Raw genomic sequence first — 20,308 nt, forward strand, 5'->3', positions numbered from 1 at the left:
AATTAAGGGACCTGGGACGGGGAACCGGCTCTTTACCAAGCATGCACACACATGTAATATTTGACTACATTTTAATCTTATTAAAATCATTCCACCCCTCCAGGAAGCTTCAAGTTGTATAATGACAGATGAGATTAAAGGAATAGTTCACCCAAAAATGAACATTTTGTTATCATTTACTCACCCTCATGTGGTCCCAAACCTGTATGAGCTTCTCTCTTATGTTGAACACAAAGAAGATATTTTGAAGAATTCTGGTAATCAAACAGTTGATGGTCTCCATTGACTTTCATAGTATTTCTTTCCCTACTATGGACGTCAATGGCTGCCAACAACTGTTTGGTTTGTCAAAATTCTTCAAAATATCTTCTTTTGTGTCCAACATAAGAGAGAAGCTCATACAGGTTTGGGATGACACGAGAGTGAGTAAATGATGACAAAATGTTCATTTTTGGGTGAACTATTCCTTTAACACACCACGACAGGACGCATGAATTGTGGGAACTGATTCCCCGATGGTGAGAAGTGTGATCAGTGTGTAAATTAAGGTTCAGAAAAGAATGGCTTCTTTCTCAAGTCATCTGCTCACCCTGTTCAGCGTATCTACATCAGTCTCACTTTTTCCCTTGGATGTTCGAGTCGTGTCCAGAAGGGTTCACTCTTATACACTCTGTAGCCTTTTTAGGGACTCCTGTACATCTGCATGCTAATGCAAGTGTCTAATCAGCCAATCATGACTCCGGGTTATTCTGGGGCCAAAGAGTGTCCGACCCAGAATTAGAAAGGTGCACCTGATAAAGTGACCAGTGAGCGTACACTGAATCTTTCATTTCACTGCTACACTATTTTGCTTTATGTTGGCTTGAGTACATCCTTTGGTATACAGTGTTGTGCTTAGTTGATTTCTGACACTCCAGCTGTATATAGGATGGGTTTTTCCTGTCACATCCTCCAGTGACCTGGATGACTGATTTGACCTGTCCCTGACCATAATATTTTCAAGTATATGATTAATTACTGTATAAAACCAAAAATGAAATGTTAGCTCTGTATTGGGAGATATTAGCCTCCAGTTGTGTAGAGGAAAGAGTCTTTAGATTAGATGGGTAGGATACAGGGGAAAACAACAATGGAAACAACAGACAGTTTGACAAGCACACAGTACTGGGCAAAAACAATATGGCACACTAAAGCAAAAAGTATAGTCATAAAATAAAAATGTTGACTTTTGCACAGAACTGTATATTGACATACTGTTATAACTTTAGTTTCAGTGCTTCTTGAAATATGGTCCTACTGATTTAACAGCTGTTGCATTTTCAAGATGACAATGTATTGCTAATAGCTAATGAATGTGCTGTGCTGCATTTGCAATTTTAATTGATTTACCTACATTATTATTAACTTTAGTTAACTTTTTCATGTGCTGTTTCCTTTATTTTTCCACCTGTATGGGGTGATGAGGTCTACAGTGATGTACAAGAAAGTTTCAATGAGGGAAGACCAAAGGCAGGGAACACTGGTGCATTCTGGGAACAGCAAAGCACTTACCTGACACTACAGCCATGCCATAGGGAGCAGAATACAGAAGAGAGGAAAGGTTATAAGATGCAGGACAGGGCTGTTGCTGGCTTGCACAAAGGTCTGGGGGTGGAAGAACCCTGACCTGCGCCAGCAGTAGCAGAGCAACAGAGGGAATGTAGTGCCAACAGAGTTGAATGTTGGGAGTGAAAACAGCGGGGTTCCAAAGAGGAACATACATTTAAGTGGAGGTCAGGAAAGGGAAAGGTTATTGCAGAACAGTGCAGGATGGTGGAGGCAGACGGGTGAGTGCAGTGAACATGTGGAGGGCAGTGATGAGAGAGAGAGAGACCAGACCTTGAGTGAGGTGTGTGTGTGTGTGTGTGTGTGTGTGTGTGTAGGATGAGAACGGGGAGTGTTTAATGTCTATCAGCAATGCAGCACCATGTAGAAACTATAGTATTAATAATGAGCATACTTCATTATAAACCTAATAGGAGAATTGTCTTGCCTTGTAAATATCTAAGCATATCTAAGCACTTCTAAGCACTTTTCTCACAGGCTTCAGCTTTCTGAAAGATTTTACTGATGTCTGAGTGAAGGAGAAATTATTGTCATAAGGCTGGTTTGATGTCTGGAGGCAGGAGTACTCACAGAATTACTTCCACATGGTCCAGCGCCCACTGATCATGCCCTGCGCCCTCGTGCCGCGGCTGCCACCATCGCAACTGCACCCCTCTGACACGAGCCTCACTGCAGCAGAGAAACCAACACACCAGTAAATACTCTTCCATAGTGATGCTGTTGCAATCCCCACCCCGAGCTCCGCTAGAGGGCACTATCCTGTACCTTTGCCATTCACCCTGGACTCCATTTCCCATAATCCTTTGCCTGGACTCATCAGATCTCAGTTCTCAGCTGTCTCATATTAGGAGGACTATAAAGATTGCACTCACACACACACACACACACACCTCACTGTTTATTGTTTCCTTGTACCCGTGTTTTCCCATGTTTAAATGCCTTGCCTTTGTGTTTTTGACCTTGGACAGTTTGCCTGGTTTCTGAGTGTTTTTGCTGCCTGGCCTGACCTTTGCCTGTTTGTGTATTACTCTTTTGCCTCTGCCTTGGATGATATTGTTTGCTGGAGTTCGACCCTGCCTGTCTGACTACGTTTTAAATAAAGCCTGCATTTGGATCCACACCTCAGCTGTCATGACTCCCTCACATTACAGATGCAGTCCAGATGTAATTCAGAAGAACATTTTGGTACAATTTTAAATCTTAAAGGGATCCCCGGGTATTAAGACATGTGTAGCTTAATATAACGTAAATGATGTCTCTTACTGAAATATGTAGTAGAAAACCCATGAAAGATGTATGTTATTAAAAAAATTCACATCGTTTTATGCATATTTTGGACTATAGGGGGCACCATTATTTTGATGATGTAAAATGGTTGCACTTGGTGAGCTACTGCCGCTACCTGTTGCTATTTTTACCACAACACAACTCGGAAAATAAAATACTGATATGATGACCACAGCTACTGAAAGAGCTTGTGATGGATGGTGATGATGGTGAAAGAGGTGGTGATGGATATAATCATAGGCTTAAACCAAATGCTGTGCCATCAATTTTTCCCAACAAGGAGTCTAAATGCCCCTGGATATAGTGAAATCTGCGCTGAGAAACTCCTCCAGTGGCTGCGGCGTCATGACAAGCATCGGCATGTTTACATCCTAACAGAATGGCATCTTGCGTTTCTTGTCTTGGCCATCTGTAAGCTCTTTCAGTAGCTGTGGTCTACTAAAAGCCTCAAAAGCATAAGGACTAAAGTGGAGAGAACAAAGAAGTGGGTCTTTAGGAAGTTTTATTCATCCACAGCATCTTCCCATTCTTTTCTCATCTTATTGCAAGGAAAGCAGTGAAGTCTTACATCGCTTCTCTTGTTGCCCTTCGACTGAAAATTACAACCAAAAACCACACAATGTGGTATCGTATCAGTATTTTATTTTCTGAGTTGTGTATTGCGAGTTGTGTTGCGGTAAAAAGCGCCAGTAGCTCACCGAGTGCAACTATTTGACATTATCGATGCAGAATGTACTGTGCACAACAAATAATGGCACCCCCCCCATAGTCCAAAAACAATGTCGATTTTTTTAAATAGCATACATCTTTCATGGGGTTTCTACTACATATTTCAGTAAGAGACATAATTTACGTTATATTAAGCTATACATATCTTAATACCTGTGGATCCCTTTAAAATAAAACACCATGGTCCTTGAAAATAGGCGAGAATGACTCTTGGTATGTATGTGTAATGGCATTTGTTAACAGTAGGAGTGTAACGATACATGTATTCGTACCGAACCGTCACTGTGCGGATGTCTCGGTTTGGTGTGCATGAGCCCTTACAACGAATACAGGCAATTCACATCCAGAAGGGAGCACCCGCAGTAATGCAACGCTGTTTGATAACCGCCAGCAGAAGAACAGCAAATGCCATGAGTTGCGCACTTGAAAACAAAGCCCACTAGACAGTGACCATGTGCTGATTCTGAACGCGTCTCTCACTGACAAAGGAGTATACTTTAAAGGCTTGTGCACTCAACTGTTTGCGAAATGCTGCTTTGTGCTCGTGTATCCTACCTCTCTCATTCGGCGCAAATTCAAATATTCCATAATATTTCCATATTTGCGATGTATCTGAATGTTAAACTATTATTTATTATGTAAATTATAGGCTTTGTACTTCAGTCGCGTTGACAGAGGTGGGTGCGCTGATGTTTAGTTCACTGTATTTTATTTTGATAAAGTACCAACTGCGCTGTCAAGTTAGCAATGCTGGAACTGCAACCTTCAAGGCTCCTCCATCTGCATGTTTTAGATTTTCAGGACTTCAGAACCGTCGTCACCGCAAAGCTACATTCATCTGCATGTTCCAGACTACAAGAACCTTCTCGGCCCTCCAGGAGTTTAGTGTTCCCCAGCACTTTATATTCAAGGCTGTTGAAATTAAATCCAACTTCTTTCCAGCACAACCATCGCTGCCACCAGACTTAGCATTTGGCTATGTGGAACATAATTAGATATTGTAATTTTCAATAGATATTGAATAGCTGATGTCAGCTGAAAACAAATAAATCACATCCTGTTCTTCTTCCTCCTGCAGTCTAAATCAGAGCGCTGTCACTTGTTGGCCTCATTCTTCCAGTACATTGATGTTTCTCAAACTGAATTTCAAACAAGAACACTCAACACAAGCCATTCACACATTTGACAGATGCTTTTATCCAAAGCAACTTACATCGCATTCGAGGTATGCATTTTACCAGTTAATGCACCCCATGGGAACTGAACCCATGATCTTGACGTTGTTAGCACCGTACTCTACTGTTGGAGCTACAGGAACAACACAATTCAGCATTATTTGTAACAATGGAATTTGTGTAATGCATGTTTGCAGACTCACAGTGGGATGTTGTAGGACACTCTCTGGGGTTTGATGAAATCTTTTGGCTGGTGTTGAGCAATGACGTTCCAACTAACTCCGTTATTGACGCTGTACTGGAGAAGCACGGCCCGGTCGACCGTATCCGCCTGATCCAGTGCAGCGTTACAGCTGTCTGTTTGCGACACGCTGCCTATCTGCAGCACGAACATGATCTTACTGGAGGAGAGAGATGGTGAGAGGGTGGTGACTGATTGTATCTATGACTGAAATGAGCAAGAAAAGCAAAGGATGTCTTGAATATTTCTTGCTGTACCTAGCACGGGTCAGATCCAGAGGTGTAGTGATGGCTTGTCTGATCTGGCAGCCGTTGAAGTACAGCGAGTCCCCGTGAGCGTGAGGAGAGAGCTGACCGCATCCGCTGCCCACGCCGCCACCCTGAATTAAACTCCAGCTCTCCTGAGACACCGAACCAGACTCAAAGTTATCCTTTATAGAGCTGGGCAGTTCACTGCTGGACAAAGAGCAGTCATCACCTGAGAAAGACAAAACCTGTTCCTGTTTGTTCTGTTGTAAACTTCACGGAATCACAGAGTTATAGAGAACTGATGCCCACCCTGATGGCCTTCGTCACAGATGCAGACGGGTCCGCTGGTACAGTAGCCGTGACCGCTGCACAGTCCAGGACACGCTTCCCCGATGTACACGTGATCCACGGCCCAGCTGTAGCGCTCGCCAGGGGCCTCGTGCTGGATCCAGCGAAACTGTGTCGCACTGAAGACATCAAGGAGAGTCAGATATTTATAGACATGTGCATTAATGCCTGAATACCTGAGTCCAGCTTGAGGATAAGTCCTTTTAACAACTAACAGGGTTCCTACACATTTTCCATTTCAAAATTCCATACTTTTCCAGACTCAAATTTCCAAACTCTCAGTAGATTTTCGGACCATATTTAACGTAAATAGTTCATGCAGCACTATTTTCAGCTTTATATGTGGTATATAGTACAGTCATCTGTTAATATTCTTATTTCTTCAGGGTTTTTTCATTGATTTTCTCAAAGTGACAACAATAAAAAATAATCTTTAAAAAAATACAGACTTTCTCAAACTTTTTTGTGCCCTCAAGAAACTATTCACCTGCGCATGGGAATTTTTTGCACGTTTACACATTACACTTTCTACTTTTATATTTCCTTTGTGCATCACTGCCATCTTACTATGAATAAAGCGAGAGCATGGATGCATATGAATTAATAGAGATCTACTTGCTCAAAATTTGGCTTTCCTTATGGTAGTACCTCTAATATCAAGGCCTAATGTCCAGTTTAGCACATCCTCTGCAGCGGCGGAAAACCCATGACACGAAATGGGCTGATTGCATAATATGGCTGTGTGCATTGTCCTGTTTGCCAAGTTCAAGGGTCTATAAAAAAAGACTAGTATTGTAAAAAAAGTGTTCAAAATATGCTTTCGTTAGGGCAGTATATCATACTTCAAGGCCTTAGGTCTCTTTAATGCATACTCTGTGGCGGTCAAGACACCACACCGCTAAATGGGCTGATGGCGCAACAGGTGGCTCAGTGTGCATTGTCCTATATAAGGGGTGTCCAAACTGGGTTCTGGAGGGCCGGTGTCCTGCAGAGTTTAGCTCTGACTTGCCTCAACACACCTGCCTGGAAATTTCAAGTATATCTAGTAAGAGCTTGATTAGCTGGTTCAGGTGTGTTTAATTAGGGTTGGAGCTAAACTCTGCAGGACACCGGCCCTCCAGGACCGAGTTTGGTGACCGCTGTCCTATATGCCAAGTTTAATGGTTTCTCGTGCACACATAAAAGTCTGTATATTTTTAATTTTTGCAAAGGTCCTTGAGGCTATGTCATATGGTGCAAAGAATATCGTGAGAAGAAACCCAAAATGAAAACATTTTGCATAATAAAAAGTGCACCTTGAATTCATTCAGTCGTGTTTGACAATCACTAAAGAATCACTGAACAGCTGCCATGACAACACTTCTTGTATGATGAACTTATTTTCATGAAATTCTTAATTTTCGATGATAAAAAAAAATGTAATAGGGGCATAAGTCTGGAAATGCAAATATTTTTTCATACTCTGCTTTCTTTTTTTATACTTTTCCAGACCTGGAAATTATTTATATCAAAATTCATACTTTTCCAAACTGCGTAGGAACCCTAAACTAACTACCTCCACACAGCAAAATCCCCAGAGTTAAATCAACTCTGCTCAGAGTACATATTGTCCCAATCTACAGAGTGTTAAAGTAACACTGAAGCAGAGTTACCACTGTTGAAGATTATGTGATACGTTTTCATGTCTAAAAGCCTGAGCAGTAGTTGTTCATCTTCAACATTATTAACAGCGGGTTTTCTTTACTAATGCTCACTCATCAATTAATGAATTGCTTAATTATCCCACTAATTTTAACTCGGCTTCAGTGTTACTTTAACACTCTGTAGATTGGGGATTTTGCTGTGCACACACATCCTAATGATAATGCAATATGGATGTAACTATATTATCAATATCGTGGCATCACGATAGCAAAACTGTCTCGATATTATCGTGGTCACATGACGATATGAAACGATAGATCTTCCGGGCAAAAAGTGTAGTTTTTAAAATATATTTTAACTTCTTATTCTAACATAAAAGGTCTTTAAAGTTGTGTTTTGGGCCATTATGCTTTGGCACAGTATCTGTCAAACGAATTAAAACCGAAAGCACAATATGGCTTAATCCCTTCATCAAGCTGCATGTTTCAAAGCGAAGTGCACACTTGGTTCAGACGATCAGCTCGTGATCCGGTGTTCCCAGGTAGTTGTGTTGGGACAAGTTGAAGCTAAACTCTGCAGGACCAGGATTGGACACCCATGCAATAGATAAAAGTTACAGGACATACAGATAATCTTGCAAAAATGAAGGAGTGAAGGGGGCTACACATGCACATCTGTCGCCTGTACTCACCTGGCATCCTTCCTGTACTGTACAAGCACTGAATGACGGTCATCACATCGGTCTGCCTCACAGCCAACCACAATCTAAAGTGGACAAAGACCAGAGTCACTGTATATCTGTGTGTTTCTGTGTGAAAACTGAATGATCTCAAACAGGGGAGGTAATAGGGTGAGTAGATATCTGGGGCTTAGCCCAGAGACATCCAGATGTGTCTGAATACACAGTATAAACTTATAAACATAAGTATAATTAAACATGCAGGGCTCCATACACTTATTTTTGGCACTTGTACATGCATTTACACTGCACATAAAAATTGCATAAATAATGTTATGAGATTAATGTTTTAAATATAGAAAGTGGAATATAGAATGAAATGAGAGAAAAAAATAGAATGATACTTTTAAATGTGAAACTAAAATTGCCAGTAGGTGGCAGCAAGCCACTGTCTTAATAAGTGAGTCGCTGAGTCATTTATTCAATCGATTCTTTCAAAACGGCTAATTAATTCAGGAACGAAGTGACACTTATTCTTATCTCACATGCTATTTAGGATGAATAGTATGAACATTGCGACGCAGGGTAAGAAACCGTTTTTATGAATGAATCAGTGAATCATTGAATCAACCGATTTGTTCAAAAAAGCAAAAATCATTCAGTAAAGAAACACCGCTGCAGAGTGTGTGTTGCTGCAGAGACGCACAACATGGCTTTGTTTGCAACCATTTTCGTTACCGAAATAGAGCAAAAAAGGCAATATTGTCTCTACAATTTAAGCCACTTAATATTTGTTGCCTTGACACGAAGAAAAGTCTGCCACTAACCATGCACGCCGAACAAACCGTTCATATAATCGCTCTAAACCCGTGTGTGTCCATAGACGACTGCATATAATTCTATGATTAAATATCTATATTTGTTGCTTCACAGTGACAGTGCTCAGTAACATATAACTTAATTTGACAAATGGCGAGATCGGTATAATAGCGATCAGTTATAGCCTACACTCAGTTACAGATACCTGAAGCAGCTGCTGTAACTTTTTATCAATGGTTGGCCAGTTGGTCAGAAGTTCGAGCCTCAAGCATTTCTTGACGGGAGTGAACGAGAGAATGGAATGTAGAGAACATCTGCGGTTCTAATAGAAATTATTTTAATGCGCATGAAAATTTAGTGATGATGTGTACAGTGCTTGGTAATAAAACATTCGGGGCTTCAGCCCCCTTAGCGCTGCCCCTGATCTCAAACATCTTGTGCTCAAACCTTGAACTGTAAGATGTATCCAGGCTGAACAATGAGTTCTCGGGTCGCCAGGATATTGTGCGACCCGTCTTGGTTCTTGTTGGGCCAATACAAGTGGAACGAAGGGTTTCCGCAGAAGCCGGCCGTACGGACAGCATTGGGATAGAAGCTCCAACTCTCTTCATGAGAGACGCCCTCTGGAGGAAGGAGAACATTAGTGCAGCTCTATAATATGGACAGTAGCTCATAGAGATGTAACGATATCAAAATCTCACGATACAATATTATTGCGATATTAAGTCCACGATACGATATTTATTGCAGTATTTAAAAAAGAAAAAATGCACTTTGAGAATTCAAAATTAAAAGATCCAACCCATGTTCTTAAAACTTAAGTCAGAAAAACGTCTTTAAAGTAGCTGAACTTTAAAGAGGACTCAACCCTCTATTTATTCGTGATCTACTGTCTCAGTCTAAATTACATTCACACTGGTGTTTTAGGAAGCCAAACTAATTAGAACAGAATTATAATAATAACAACAACCATGACAGCAGAAGCCATAAAACAATAGCACTTGTAAAATAAATGAAAATGAATATTTCATAGGTATATTGTTTTTGCTTTACACTACAGCAGGGAAATTACAATACTTCTTTCCTAATTTCTACACTTGAAATAGATATTTTGAATCTGGACTGCATTTAAACCGCTAGCTGTCAGCAATTAATGCTGCACTTTTAAGCTTTTATTTTGAAGGAAAACTCCAGCTTCAGTGAAAACAGGATTACAAAAACGCGTCTCACTACAAATCTAGTGCAATGTTGTAATCATCTGCCGTGAAAATAAAGCATAACTGCTGGCTTATGTGTTCCTAAACTCACAGCACATGAAATAAAGGAGTGGACTGCATTCATTCAGTGTGAACGAGCCGTTCTGAGACGCAGAAAACACCGGATCACGAGCTGATCGTCTGAACCAAGTGTGCGCTTCGCTTTGAAACACGGAGCGAAAACAGATTTGATGAAGTGATTAAGCCATATTGTGCTTTCGGTTTTAGTGCGTATGACAGATAGTGTGCCAAAGCATAATGGCCCAAAACAAATATATTTTAAAAACTTTTATTTTGCCCGGAAGACCTATCGTTTTATATCGTCATGTGACCATGATAATATTGAGACAGTTTTGTTATCGTGATATTGATAATATCGTTACATGCCTATTAGCTCAAGAATGTTTTTTTTTCCATGATTCCAGGATCATATTTCACTGCTCCAGACTTCAGGGTATCTCAATGCCACTGTGAGTAACCCGTGACTGACCGTCATCAAAGGTGTCCAGGAGGGTGCTGGGGTTGATGTCAGAGCCTCCCACGAGGATGTTGTCTAAAGCCCACTGAGCGCGCTCCGCACTCGACCGGACCAGGCCCGACAGCAGCGAGAACGGCTGCCACCATCGCAGACGAGTGGCGTTGGTCAGCGCTGTCTCCGGCAGCACGATGTAATCTCTCCTCACAGACACGTACTTCAGATAGTCCATCTCATGGAGCAATGTCCAAGACACACCTTACAGAGAGAACAACTCAATCAACGTGTATGACTTGTGTCTTCATAAAAGGAAAGATGAGAATGATTTTGCATTTGTGTTATTATTAAAGAAGCATACCTCCATCAATAGAATAATCCAATAACACACCCTCTTTCCGACAGGTTGGACGATGACACAGAGTAACGTTCTCCTCGCTGCCGATTTTAGCCCAGTACTCCACAAACCTGAAGGGCAGCACAGGCACATGTTATTAATATGAGGGTACACACAGATTTGGGCAGCGGAGAAAAACATAAGCTAGGCTATATATATATATATATAACGAATAAATAGGCCTATACGAGAAATATATTTTTACTTAAATAATAAAATTAACAAAACAAAATAAAAAACTGCAACAAGTAGTCTAGTGTGTTTCGGTTTATTTTTGTGGTGCGCGAAAGACGGCAGAAAGCGGCATCCAATTTTTCTTTATTTTACAAAAGCACAAAGATTTGTTTTTATTGTGAATATACACAAATAAAAGCAAACCTTTTACAGTTTCGATTATCTGTATGACAAGGAGTAGGCCTAGTTGTTTCCATTGTTAGAAGGAAAACAATGCACGCACTCACGCACACAGTTAAGCATCGCTAACTTGACAATGCAGCCTTTTAATTATTATAATAAAATACAGTCAGTCAAACATATGGAAAAAACACACTGCTCAGTTTACATATGTAGTCAAATCTGTGCCGTTAAGCGTCATCACCATACCGCCGTGATGTTATGCCAAACACATTTTGTTTCATGTGGATATTGGAACGCAAGTGAAGTACACAACCAGGTTACATAATAGCCTAAATAATATTTTGGCATTCAAATTCATCACAAATATAGAAACATTTGGATTTGTGTCGAATGAAAGTCCCAACGGTGGTTTCGGTTTCGTTTTAACCTAAATTAATTAGTTTTGGCTGGTCCTTCTTATGTTTTTAATTCTTGTTATTTTCCGAATACTGTTAAATTAAAAGGATTTGTCGTGGAGTTCGTAAACATTTCGTGTCAGCATTAGGCCTATTTCTGAATGAAAAAATAAAATGAGACTTATACACGACTTAGGCCTGTTTTTTTCTCACACGCAATATTATTGTATACACGTAAGTGTATTTTTTAACAATGCAGCAAACATTTGAAAATATTTTGATAAATTACTGAAAAAAATAAATGACTTTTTAAACCATTTAACTGATTGTATTAATCGGTCATTACCTAATACAGCATTTAATAAAGAATGTGTCAAAAGAACATGTTCCTGCCTAACCAAAACCAAACCCTGAAATGTGTTCTGGGAGCATTGATGTTATTGTTAGCTGGGCAGTTGGGATTAAACAGTTGAGGTGCTCAGCTACATTAAGGGTTAGGGTTCTCTCTGAGGCCTGCAGAATAAAGGTGTGGTCACTGCACTTTTCGTTCCATTGGCTTCCATTCATACGCATACGAATGCGTCAGACCGGAAACACAAACTCGTGCAAAAAGTTTTGCATCTTGCTGCGTTCCAAAGTTCAAAAGCTTGGTGAACTCTGACCTGCGAATTCGCATCACGTGATACCGTGTGACCAACAGCAGATCAATGCGTCACAGCGTGACCTCGTAACTGAATTAAAAGAACATAAATCTAAAACTGCAGCGCTGTAGGAAAGTGGAGTAGATTGTATATTTTTACATTTTAGTTATATTATAATTTGTTATGTTGAATTTTTAAAAAGACGCTGCACAGCGTGACGTCATTTCATGTCCGTTGCAGCATGCTCAAAGTCTAGTGTGACCGCGGCTTAAAGGCCTCTGATGTCTGTGAAAGCGTGAAGGGTTTGACATACAGTATGGTATGTGTGTAGCAGAACTTAGAAAGGAAAATGCTCTGTGCAGTTACTTCGCCCCACGCAGGTCCAGATCACTGGTGACCGCCTGTCTGGCCTCTGCACCACTGAAGTACAGAGCGGGTCCCTCCACCAGCACCCTGCAGTCAGTACAGGGGTATCCGCCTTCCAGCACCTGCCACTGCGGCCCGCGGGCCCCGTCCCAGTCAAAGCGCTCCTTCAGCGACGCCTGCTGGGGACACAAGGAAAGCCTGATGTCTGCGGAGCTCGCGTACACATGTCTGTAGTGTTGTCAAAAGTAACGTGGTAATGACCGCGATACCATTCGGTACTGAAGTTTTAAAAATGTCCATTTCCCGCTAAGATTTGAGAGCTACATCTGTGATTGGCTACAATGAGTATATTTACATGGAAAACAATAATCCGATTTAAACACGATTAAGACAATACTCTGATTAAGAATCTACCATGTAATCAAAAGATTTTTGATTACCTTAATCCAGCTAAAATCATACACGAGGAAAACACAAATCGAATTAAGACGTGGATCATTCCTATTTTAGTCACATTATCGAAGTGCAGTATAGACTGTATAAAAACATGGACGTAGTGTCCGTGACGTCACCCGTAGGTTTCTGAAGAGCGTTTTTGAAGCTCAAAGTGGGCGGAGCCGGCCGTCGCCATCTTGGCAGCGCGTCACTCCCGGATAATCGAAAATGGGCAAAGAGGCGGGAGCTGGTTGCTGAAACCACGCCCACCTAGCTCGACGCCGGTGACAGCAGCGGCAATCCACCTGTCACTCAAGTGGCCACGCCCTTAATTATGCAGAACTTTAAGGCTTAATATAATTTAAACGGATGAGTTATAAAACAATTCACCCCCTCACAGTTGTCATGAAGGGCAACATTAGCTATATAGACCAAAACCACTTTTTGTTCCAGGCTGTAAATATATTTTTTTCTGCTGTAAAGTTGGGCATTTTAACTATGAGGAGTCTATGGCACTGACTCTCTTTTGAAGCCCGCCTCTAGCGGCCAGTCGATGAATTACAGGTTTAGTCACTTCCGTGTTGGCTTCACGAGAGAGAGCGGGAGGCTGCCGCTTGGTATAGACATATACACACCTTAATCACACTATTACCGTCGTGTAGGACTTTTCCCTGCAGTGGTAAAATGTTTGATGGCAAACAAAAGAGCATGGCATTAACAATGCCGTCGTCTGTTTGGACGTATAGCATGAGAAATAATTAACTGCACTTATTTATTTGTTGCATTTATTTGCACTTATTTACTTATTGCACCTAACCCTAACCCTAAAATTAAAAATGCAAAACCCAAAACTGCATATGGCATCATAACGAAGACAAACTATATGTTTATACGTGAAATTCTGGAGGGGGCGTCGGATGGGGTTGCATGGGGATGTAACGACGAGTGCCATTAATCGATGCACTGTAACATGTAAAACAGGAACATGAAAGGAATATTGTAAAAGCAACTCATGTAAATACATTAATCATAATATTGTCTTATTTAGAATACGGTAAATAATTAGATTACTGATGTCTATGTAAACATAGTCAATGACCATCGCTTCACGCTCTTCACCGAGCAGAGCGCTCACACAGAAACACACGGGAGTGTTTGAAAAAGGGTTGCCACCCGTCCCTTAAAATACAGAAACATCCCGTATTTAGAGGTAAAATGGTGCGTCCCGTATCAAATCTATACGGGCCGCGATTTGTCCCATATTTTACAAAGGATAAACAAATTTGTTGAATAAACAAATAAGTATTTTGCACTGTTTATAATACTAATAACAATTATAATGAAATCAGTTTCATAAGAAGTCTTAGAGTGTGTCTTTTTTCCACAGCGATGACGTCTCCAGAACGGCTGAAAAGATCTAGAGCTCATATCTGCCCTTTGAGCACAAGACTCTCCAGATGTAGAGCTGAACGGGAAAGTTATCAATGGGTCTGTCCTTTAACTAATGATGAACGCGCAGTTTGCAGAGAAGCATTTCAGTTGCTCACGGTGGACTGTCTGACTTAAAGGGACAGAATGAAACTCTGTCATCGTTTACACACCCACAAGTTGTTCCAAACCTGTAATAATTTCATTCTTCTGTTGAACATTAAAAGAAGATACTTTGAAGAATGTGGGTAACCAAACAGTTTCTGGTCCCCAATGACTCTGATAGTATTTTTCTCTACGGTGGAAGTTACGGACCTGCAGCTGTTTAGTTGAGACACATTCTTCAAAGTATCTTCTTTTGTGTTCAACAGAAGAAAGAACTTTATGCAGGTTTAGAACAACCTGGGTAAATTATGACAGAATTTTCTTTTTTGGATGAACCATACCTTTAAAGTGACCTACACATCCGTGCTTCTACAGGTATAGGCCTATTAGTTTATTAAAATTGGGATAGTCTGTTAATATAATATTCCATACATTATCAGAGCTTGGTAGACATGATTATTATATTTTTAGACATTATTAGACAGATTAATCAATTATTATTGATTCATTATAAAGATTATAATTAATGTTAGACAATATTTATTAATTTATCATTGATATTAGTCTCAAATATATACATAATAAATATTCATATATGTCATATACAATTTGGCATTTTAAAAAGATTTTAAAAAATCAAAATTATTGATATAAAAATGGGACAAATAATTACATAATGTAATCCTAATTTAAGCAAATTAGTAAATAAAATAAATAATAAAAATGAAATAAAAAAAAAATAACTGTCAAATATTGTTCCTGTGGCTCAGTGGTAGAGCGTTGCGTTAGCAGCGCAGAAGGTCGTGGGTTCAATTCCCAGGGAACACACATACTGGTAAAAAATGTATACCCTGAATGCACTGCAAGTCGCTTTGGATAAAAGTGTCTGCTAAATGCATAAATTATTATTATTATTAATTAAAAAAGACTAATAATAATTAATCATTTTAAATAATCTAAATTTAAAATAACAAAATGTATGTATTCTGTTGCAAGTTTACATACTTGAGCATGACCAATCAGCAGTGTTTAAGAATCGGCTCAACCGCGCTCAAATCTTAGCGGGAAATGGATGTTTTTAAAACTGGTACCGCGGTCGGAACTTTTGACAGCACTACACGTCTGCTGTGTCGCACTGGGTTCTGGTTTACCTTCAGCGTGGTGCTGGCGTAGCAGCTGGGCCCAGTGAAGCCCGGGTCACACAGACAGTGCTGGTCCAGACAGTCTCCGTGACCTCCGCAGTGGTTCTCACAAGCAGGTCCGATGTAGAAGTTCTCCACCGCCCACTGCGTATCTGAATGCCTCTGATAGAAGCGGAAGCGCACCGCTCTGTGAACGACACCAGAACATCCATCACTCACCTGAAGATTATAGAGAACTCTCTTCCCTACATGTGTGCTTGCAAAAATCACTTTTCAAAGTAAATAAAATGGAGAGTAGATGCACTTTACTTTGTGTCTGAAATGTGACCCTGGAGCACAAAACCAGTCATAAGGGTCAAGTTTTGGAAACTGAGATTTATGTATCATCAAAGCTGAATAATAATCTTTCCATTGATGTATGGTTTGTTAGGATCGGACAATATTTGGCTGAGATACAACTATTTGAAAATCTGGAATCTGAGGCTGCAAATTTTTTTTAACATTTTGAGAAAATATATCAAAAAAAGTTTTGATATATTTACGGTAGGAGATTTACTAAATATCTTCATGGAACATGATCTTTACTTAATATCCTAATGATTTTTGGCATAAAAGAGAAATGTATAATTGTGACCCATACAATGTATTGTTGGCTATTGCTAGAAATATCCCCCAGCGACTTAACACTGCTTTTGTGCTGCAGGGACACAGATGTGGTTGAGTTTGTTGATTTAACTAGTACAAGGACAACTGATGACTTGACTTCTACTGCATGAAACTGTCCATGCTAAACCGAATCATAGTGCGTTTTTTCTGTTTGCGAACCTCTGCTGACATGATGAATATGAGATAAAACTGGTTTATTCTCCTTGAGAAATGACTCTAGCATTGGAAGAACTCAGCAACTGATTTCAGCTACATGTACAAAGCAGTGTCTGCGATCTCTCACGTGTCTGCGAGACCGTCTGGTAGAGGATAAACCGCTCGCTTCCAGCCGTCGGCCGGGAAGAACACAGACGGCTGCGACACCAGTCCGGCACAGCGAGGATCTGCAGGTAAACACTGAGGAACCAGGTACTTCCAGGTCACACCGAAGTTCACGGAGTACTGAACATGAACCTGTCTCTCTGCAGGCTTCTCCGGCACACTGCAGCCAACCGCAATCTGACAAACAACACACATACTTATCCATCTGCATGCACAAATAATCACAGTTATGACTAAAACCCGTCATAGAAACGATACCTAAACAAACGAGTGATTGCCGAGAGCATGCGTGCATCAGTGAGAGTTTACCTTGAACTGCATGACCCAGCCTTTGGCAGGAACTATGTCATGTGTAACAGCATAAACTTCCTGTCCATCCGTGTTGCCACACACCATGACACCGACTGTCAAATATTGTTCCTGTGGCTCAGTGGTAGAGCGTTGCGTTAGCAGCGCAGAAGGTCGTGGGTTCAATTCCCAGGGAACACACATACTGGTAAAAAATGTATACCCTGAATGCACTGCAAGTCGCTTTGGATAAAAGTGTCTGCTAAATGCATAAATTATTATTATTATTAATTAAAAAAGACTAATAATAATTAATCATTTTAAATAATCTAAATTTAAAATAACAAAATGTATGTATTCTGTTGCAAGTTTACATACTTGAGCATGACCAATCAGCAGTGTTTAAGAATCGGCTCAACCGCGCTCAAATCTTAGCGGGAAATGGATGTTTTTAAAACTGGTACCGCGGTCGGAACTTTTGACAGCACTACACGTCTGCTGTGTCGCACTGGGTTCTGGTTTACCTTCAGCGTGGTGCTGGCGTAGCAGCTGGGCCCAGTGAAGCCCGGGTCACACAGACAGTGCTGGTCCAGACAGTCTCCGTGACCTCCGCAGTGGTTCTCACAAGCAGGTCCGATGTAGAAGTTCTCCACCGCCCACTGCGTATCTGAATGCCTCTGATAGAAGCGGAAGCGCACCGCTCTGTGAACGACACCAGAACATCCATCACTCACCTGAAGATTATAGAGAACTCTCTTCCCTACATGTGTGCTTGCAAAAATCACTTTTCAAAGTAAATAAAATGGAGAGTAGATGCACTTTACTTTGTGTCTGAAATGTGACCCTGGAGCACAAAACCAGTCATAAGGGTCAAGTTTTGGAAACTGAGATTTATGTATCATCAAAGCTGAATAATAATCTTTCCATTGATGTATGGTTTGTTAGGATCGGACAATATGTGGCTGAGATACAACTATTTGAAAATCTGGAATCTGAGGCTGCAAATTTTTTTTAACATTTTGAGAAAATATATCAAAAAAAGTTTTGATATATTTACGGTAGGAGATTTACTAAATATCTTCATGGAACATGATCTTTACTTAATATCCTAATGATTTTTGGCATAAAAGAGAAATGTATAATTGTGACCCATACAATGTATTGTTGGCTATTGCTAGAAATATCCCCCAGCGACTTAACACTGCTTTTGTGCTGCAGGGACACAGATGTGGTTGAGTTTGTTGATTTAACTAGTACAAGGACAACTGATGACTTGACTTCTACTGCATGAAACTGTCCATGCTAAACCGAATCATAGTGCGTTTTTTCTGTTTGCGAACCTCTGCTGACATGATGAATATGAGATAAAACTGGTTTATTCTCCTTGAGAAATGACTCTAGCATTGGAAGAACTCAGCAACTGATTTCAGCTACATGTACAAAGCAGTGTCTGCGATCTCTCACGTGTCTGCGAGACCGTCTGGTAGAGGATAAACCGCTCGCTTCCAGCCGTCGGCCGGGAAGAACACAGACGGCTGCGACACCAGTCCGGCACAGCGAGGATCTGCAGGTAAACACTGAGGAACCAGGTACTTCCAGGTCACACCGAAGTTCACGGAGTACTGAACATGAACCTGTCTCTCTGCAGGCTTCTCCGGCACACTGCAGCCAACCGCAATCTGACAAACAACACACATACTTATCCATCTGCATGCACAAATAATCACAGTTATGACTAAAACCCGTCATAGAAACTTTAGGCTTTCTGACCCTAAGACTCAACTAATCTCTGCAGTTCTCCAGCGGTGATCCTCGGAGAGTCTTTGGCCGCTCAAACTCTCCTCCTCAGAGCATTAGGACGATATAGACACACGTCATCTTCCAGTCAGATTCATAACATCTTTAGTTGATTGGAACCTCTTAATTATTGCCCTGATGGTGGAAATGGGTGGAAATGATTTTCAATGCTTTAGCTCTTTTCTTACAGCCACTTTCTATTTTGTGAAGCTCAACAATCTTGTTCCGCACATCAGAACCATATTCTTTGGTTTTACTCATAAAACTTCTTTGTGTTCCTCATTATTATAATCCTGTGGAACAGGAAGTTATGGCTGGACAATTTCATGCTCCTAGTCACCCTGGTGTGCTAAATAATGTAAATATGAATGGGAATATACTTCAGAGATATTTTACTCATTGGAATTTCTAGGGGTGTCAATAATTGTGGATAACATGCACTGGAGAAAAACTTTTATTTCATCATGAGATTTTCCCCCCACTTTCAATTGTTTTACTTCAATGATAGGTTAGAATTCTGTGAATTGTTTGAATGAAAGACCAAAAAGATAAACAATGTAGATTTATTTTCACAGCCGCCTTCGCTCATATTTACCAAGGGTGCCAATATTAGTGGAGGGCACTGTAAAAGGGGCAACTTTTGTTGATCCCTCATAAGGTGTGTGTGTGTTTATAAATCTCTCGTACTGATGGTCTCCTCGTGGAAGGAGACTGAGCTGCTGTAGTGTGTGTGTGTGTGTGTATGTGTAGACATGATCTCGTACCGATGGTCTCCTCATGAATGAAGGATGAGCCGCTGTGTCGTGTGTGTGTGCTGTCAGCCGGCGCTCTCTCATGGCTGGGCAGCGCCGCTCCTCCAAACGTGTCTGAGATCTGAGCGTGAGCATCTGAGCCGGAGATCAGCACATTATCCAGAGCCCAGTCGCTCCGATCGGCCCCGTCATGCTGCGGCTGCCACCAGCGGATCCGGACACCCACGGCTCGCGCAGCAGCGGGCAGCAGAACATTCACAAACCTACAGGAGAAAACGTTCATAGTTACAGTGTGAATGCACTGAACACTTCAACCAGAGGACCTTTAATTCATTACATTAAAAAAGTTTCCAACTTGACTGTTCTAACACGGAAAACACTGGAAGAGTTCTGCCCTTCCCTCCTGCTACTCTGTGCTCAGAATTAAACAGCAGCATGCTGATTACTGTGCATTATACACTATTTTGAAAAACAGTGTGAGAAACAGTGTAAGGAACAGTGCATGTAAGGATAAATATTTCAAGCAGTACTACGCTGCACTGTTGTCTCATTACATTATTATGTTGCATGTTTAATTGAGTGAGAGGACTCCCCAGCATATGCTGGTTAGGTATGTTTTGAAGCATGGCAGCTTGTTTGAGCTGGTTTAAGCTGGTCATGTGCTGGTCCTAAGCAACTAGCTCCTGCTCAAAACATACCTAACCAGCATATGCTG

The 20,308-nt window shown here is 40.9% G+C and overlaps 1 protein-coding gene across 1 annotated transcript in view; it reads right to left on the reverse strand.

Moving 5' to 3' along the window:
- Positions 1–436: 436 nt before the first annotated feature.
- Positions 437–20,308, reverse strand: part of LOC107567483 (reelin) — a 147,227-nt gene continuing 127,355 nt past the window's right edge. Inside the window, exons 50-65 of the mRNA XM_016253178.1 lie at positions 19,606–19,856; positions 18,509–18,608; positions 17,569–17,746; positions 17,066–17,176; positions 16,719–16,933; positions 15,779–15,956; positions 12,660–12,838; positions 10,865–10,971; positions 10,522–10,764; positions 9,223–9,398; positions 7,969–8,042; positions 5,595–5,809; positions 5,295–5,514; positions 5,000–5,197; positions 2,176–2,274; positions 437–1,666 (exon numbers count right to left, since the gene is read on the reverse strand). Coding sequence (XP_016108664.1) covers positions 1,558–1,666; positions 2,176–2,274; positions 5,000–5,197; positions 5,295–5,514; positions 5,595–5,809; positions 7,969–8,042; positions 9,223–9,398; positions 10,522–10,764; positions 10,865–10,971; positions 12,660–12,838; positions 15,779–15,956; positions 16,719–16,933; positions 17,066–17,176; positions 17,569–17,746; positions 18,509–18,608; positions 19,606–19,856 — 2,653 coding nt within the window. The 3' untranslated portion in view covers positions 437–1,557. The remainder of the gene's footprint in view (positions 1,667–2,175; positions 2,275–4,999; positions 5,198–5,294; positions 5,515–5,594; positions 5,810–7,968; positions 8,043–9,222; positions 9,399–10,521; positions 10,765–10,864; positions 10,972–12,659; positions 12,839–15,778; positions 15,957–16,718; positions 16,934–17,065; positions 17,177–17,568; positions 17,747–18,508; positions 18,609–19,605; positions 19,857–20,308) is intronic.

This window comes from Sinocyclocheilus grahami, unplaced genomic scaffold, assembly GCF_001515645.1.
Source record: "Sinocyclocheilus grahami isolate Dianchi unplaced genomic scaffold, SAMN03320097.WGS_v1.1 scaffold1163.1, whole genome shotgun sequence".
Taxonomy (NCBI): domain Eukaryota; kingdom Metazoa; phylum Chordata; class Actinopteri; order Cypriniformes; family Cyprinidae; genus Sinocyclocheilus; species Sinocyclocheilus grahami.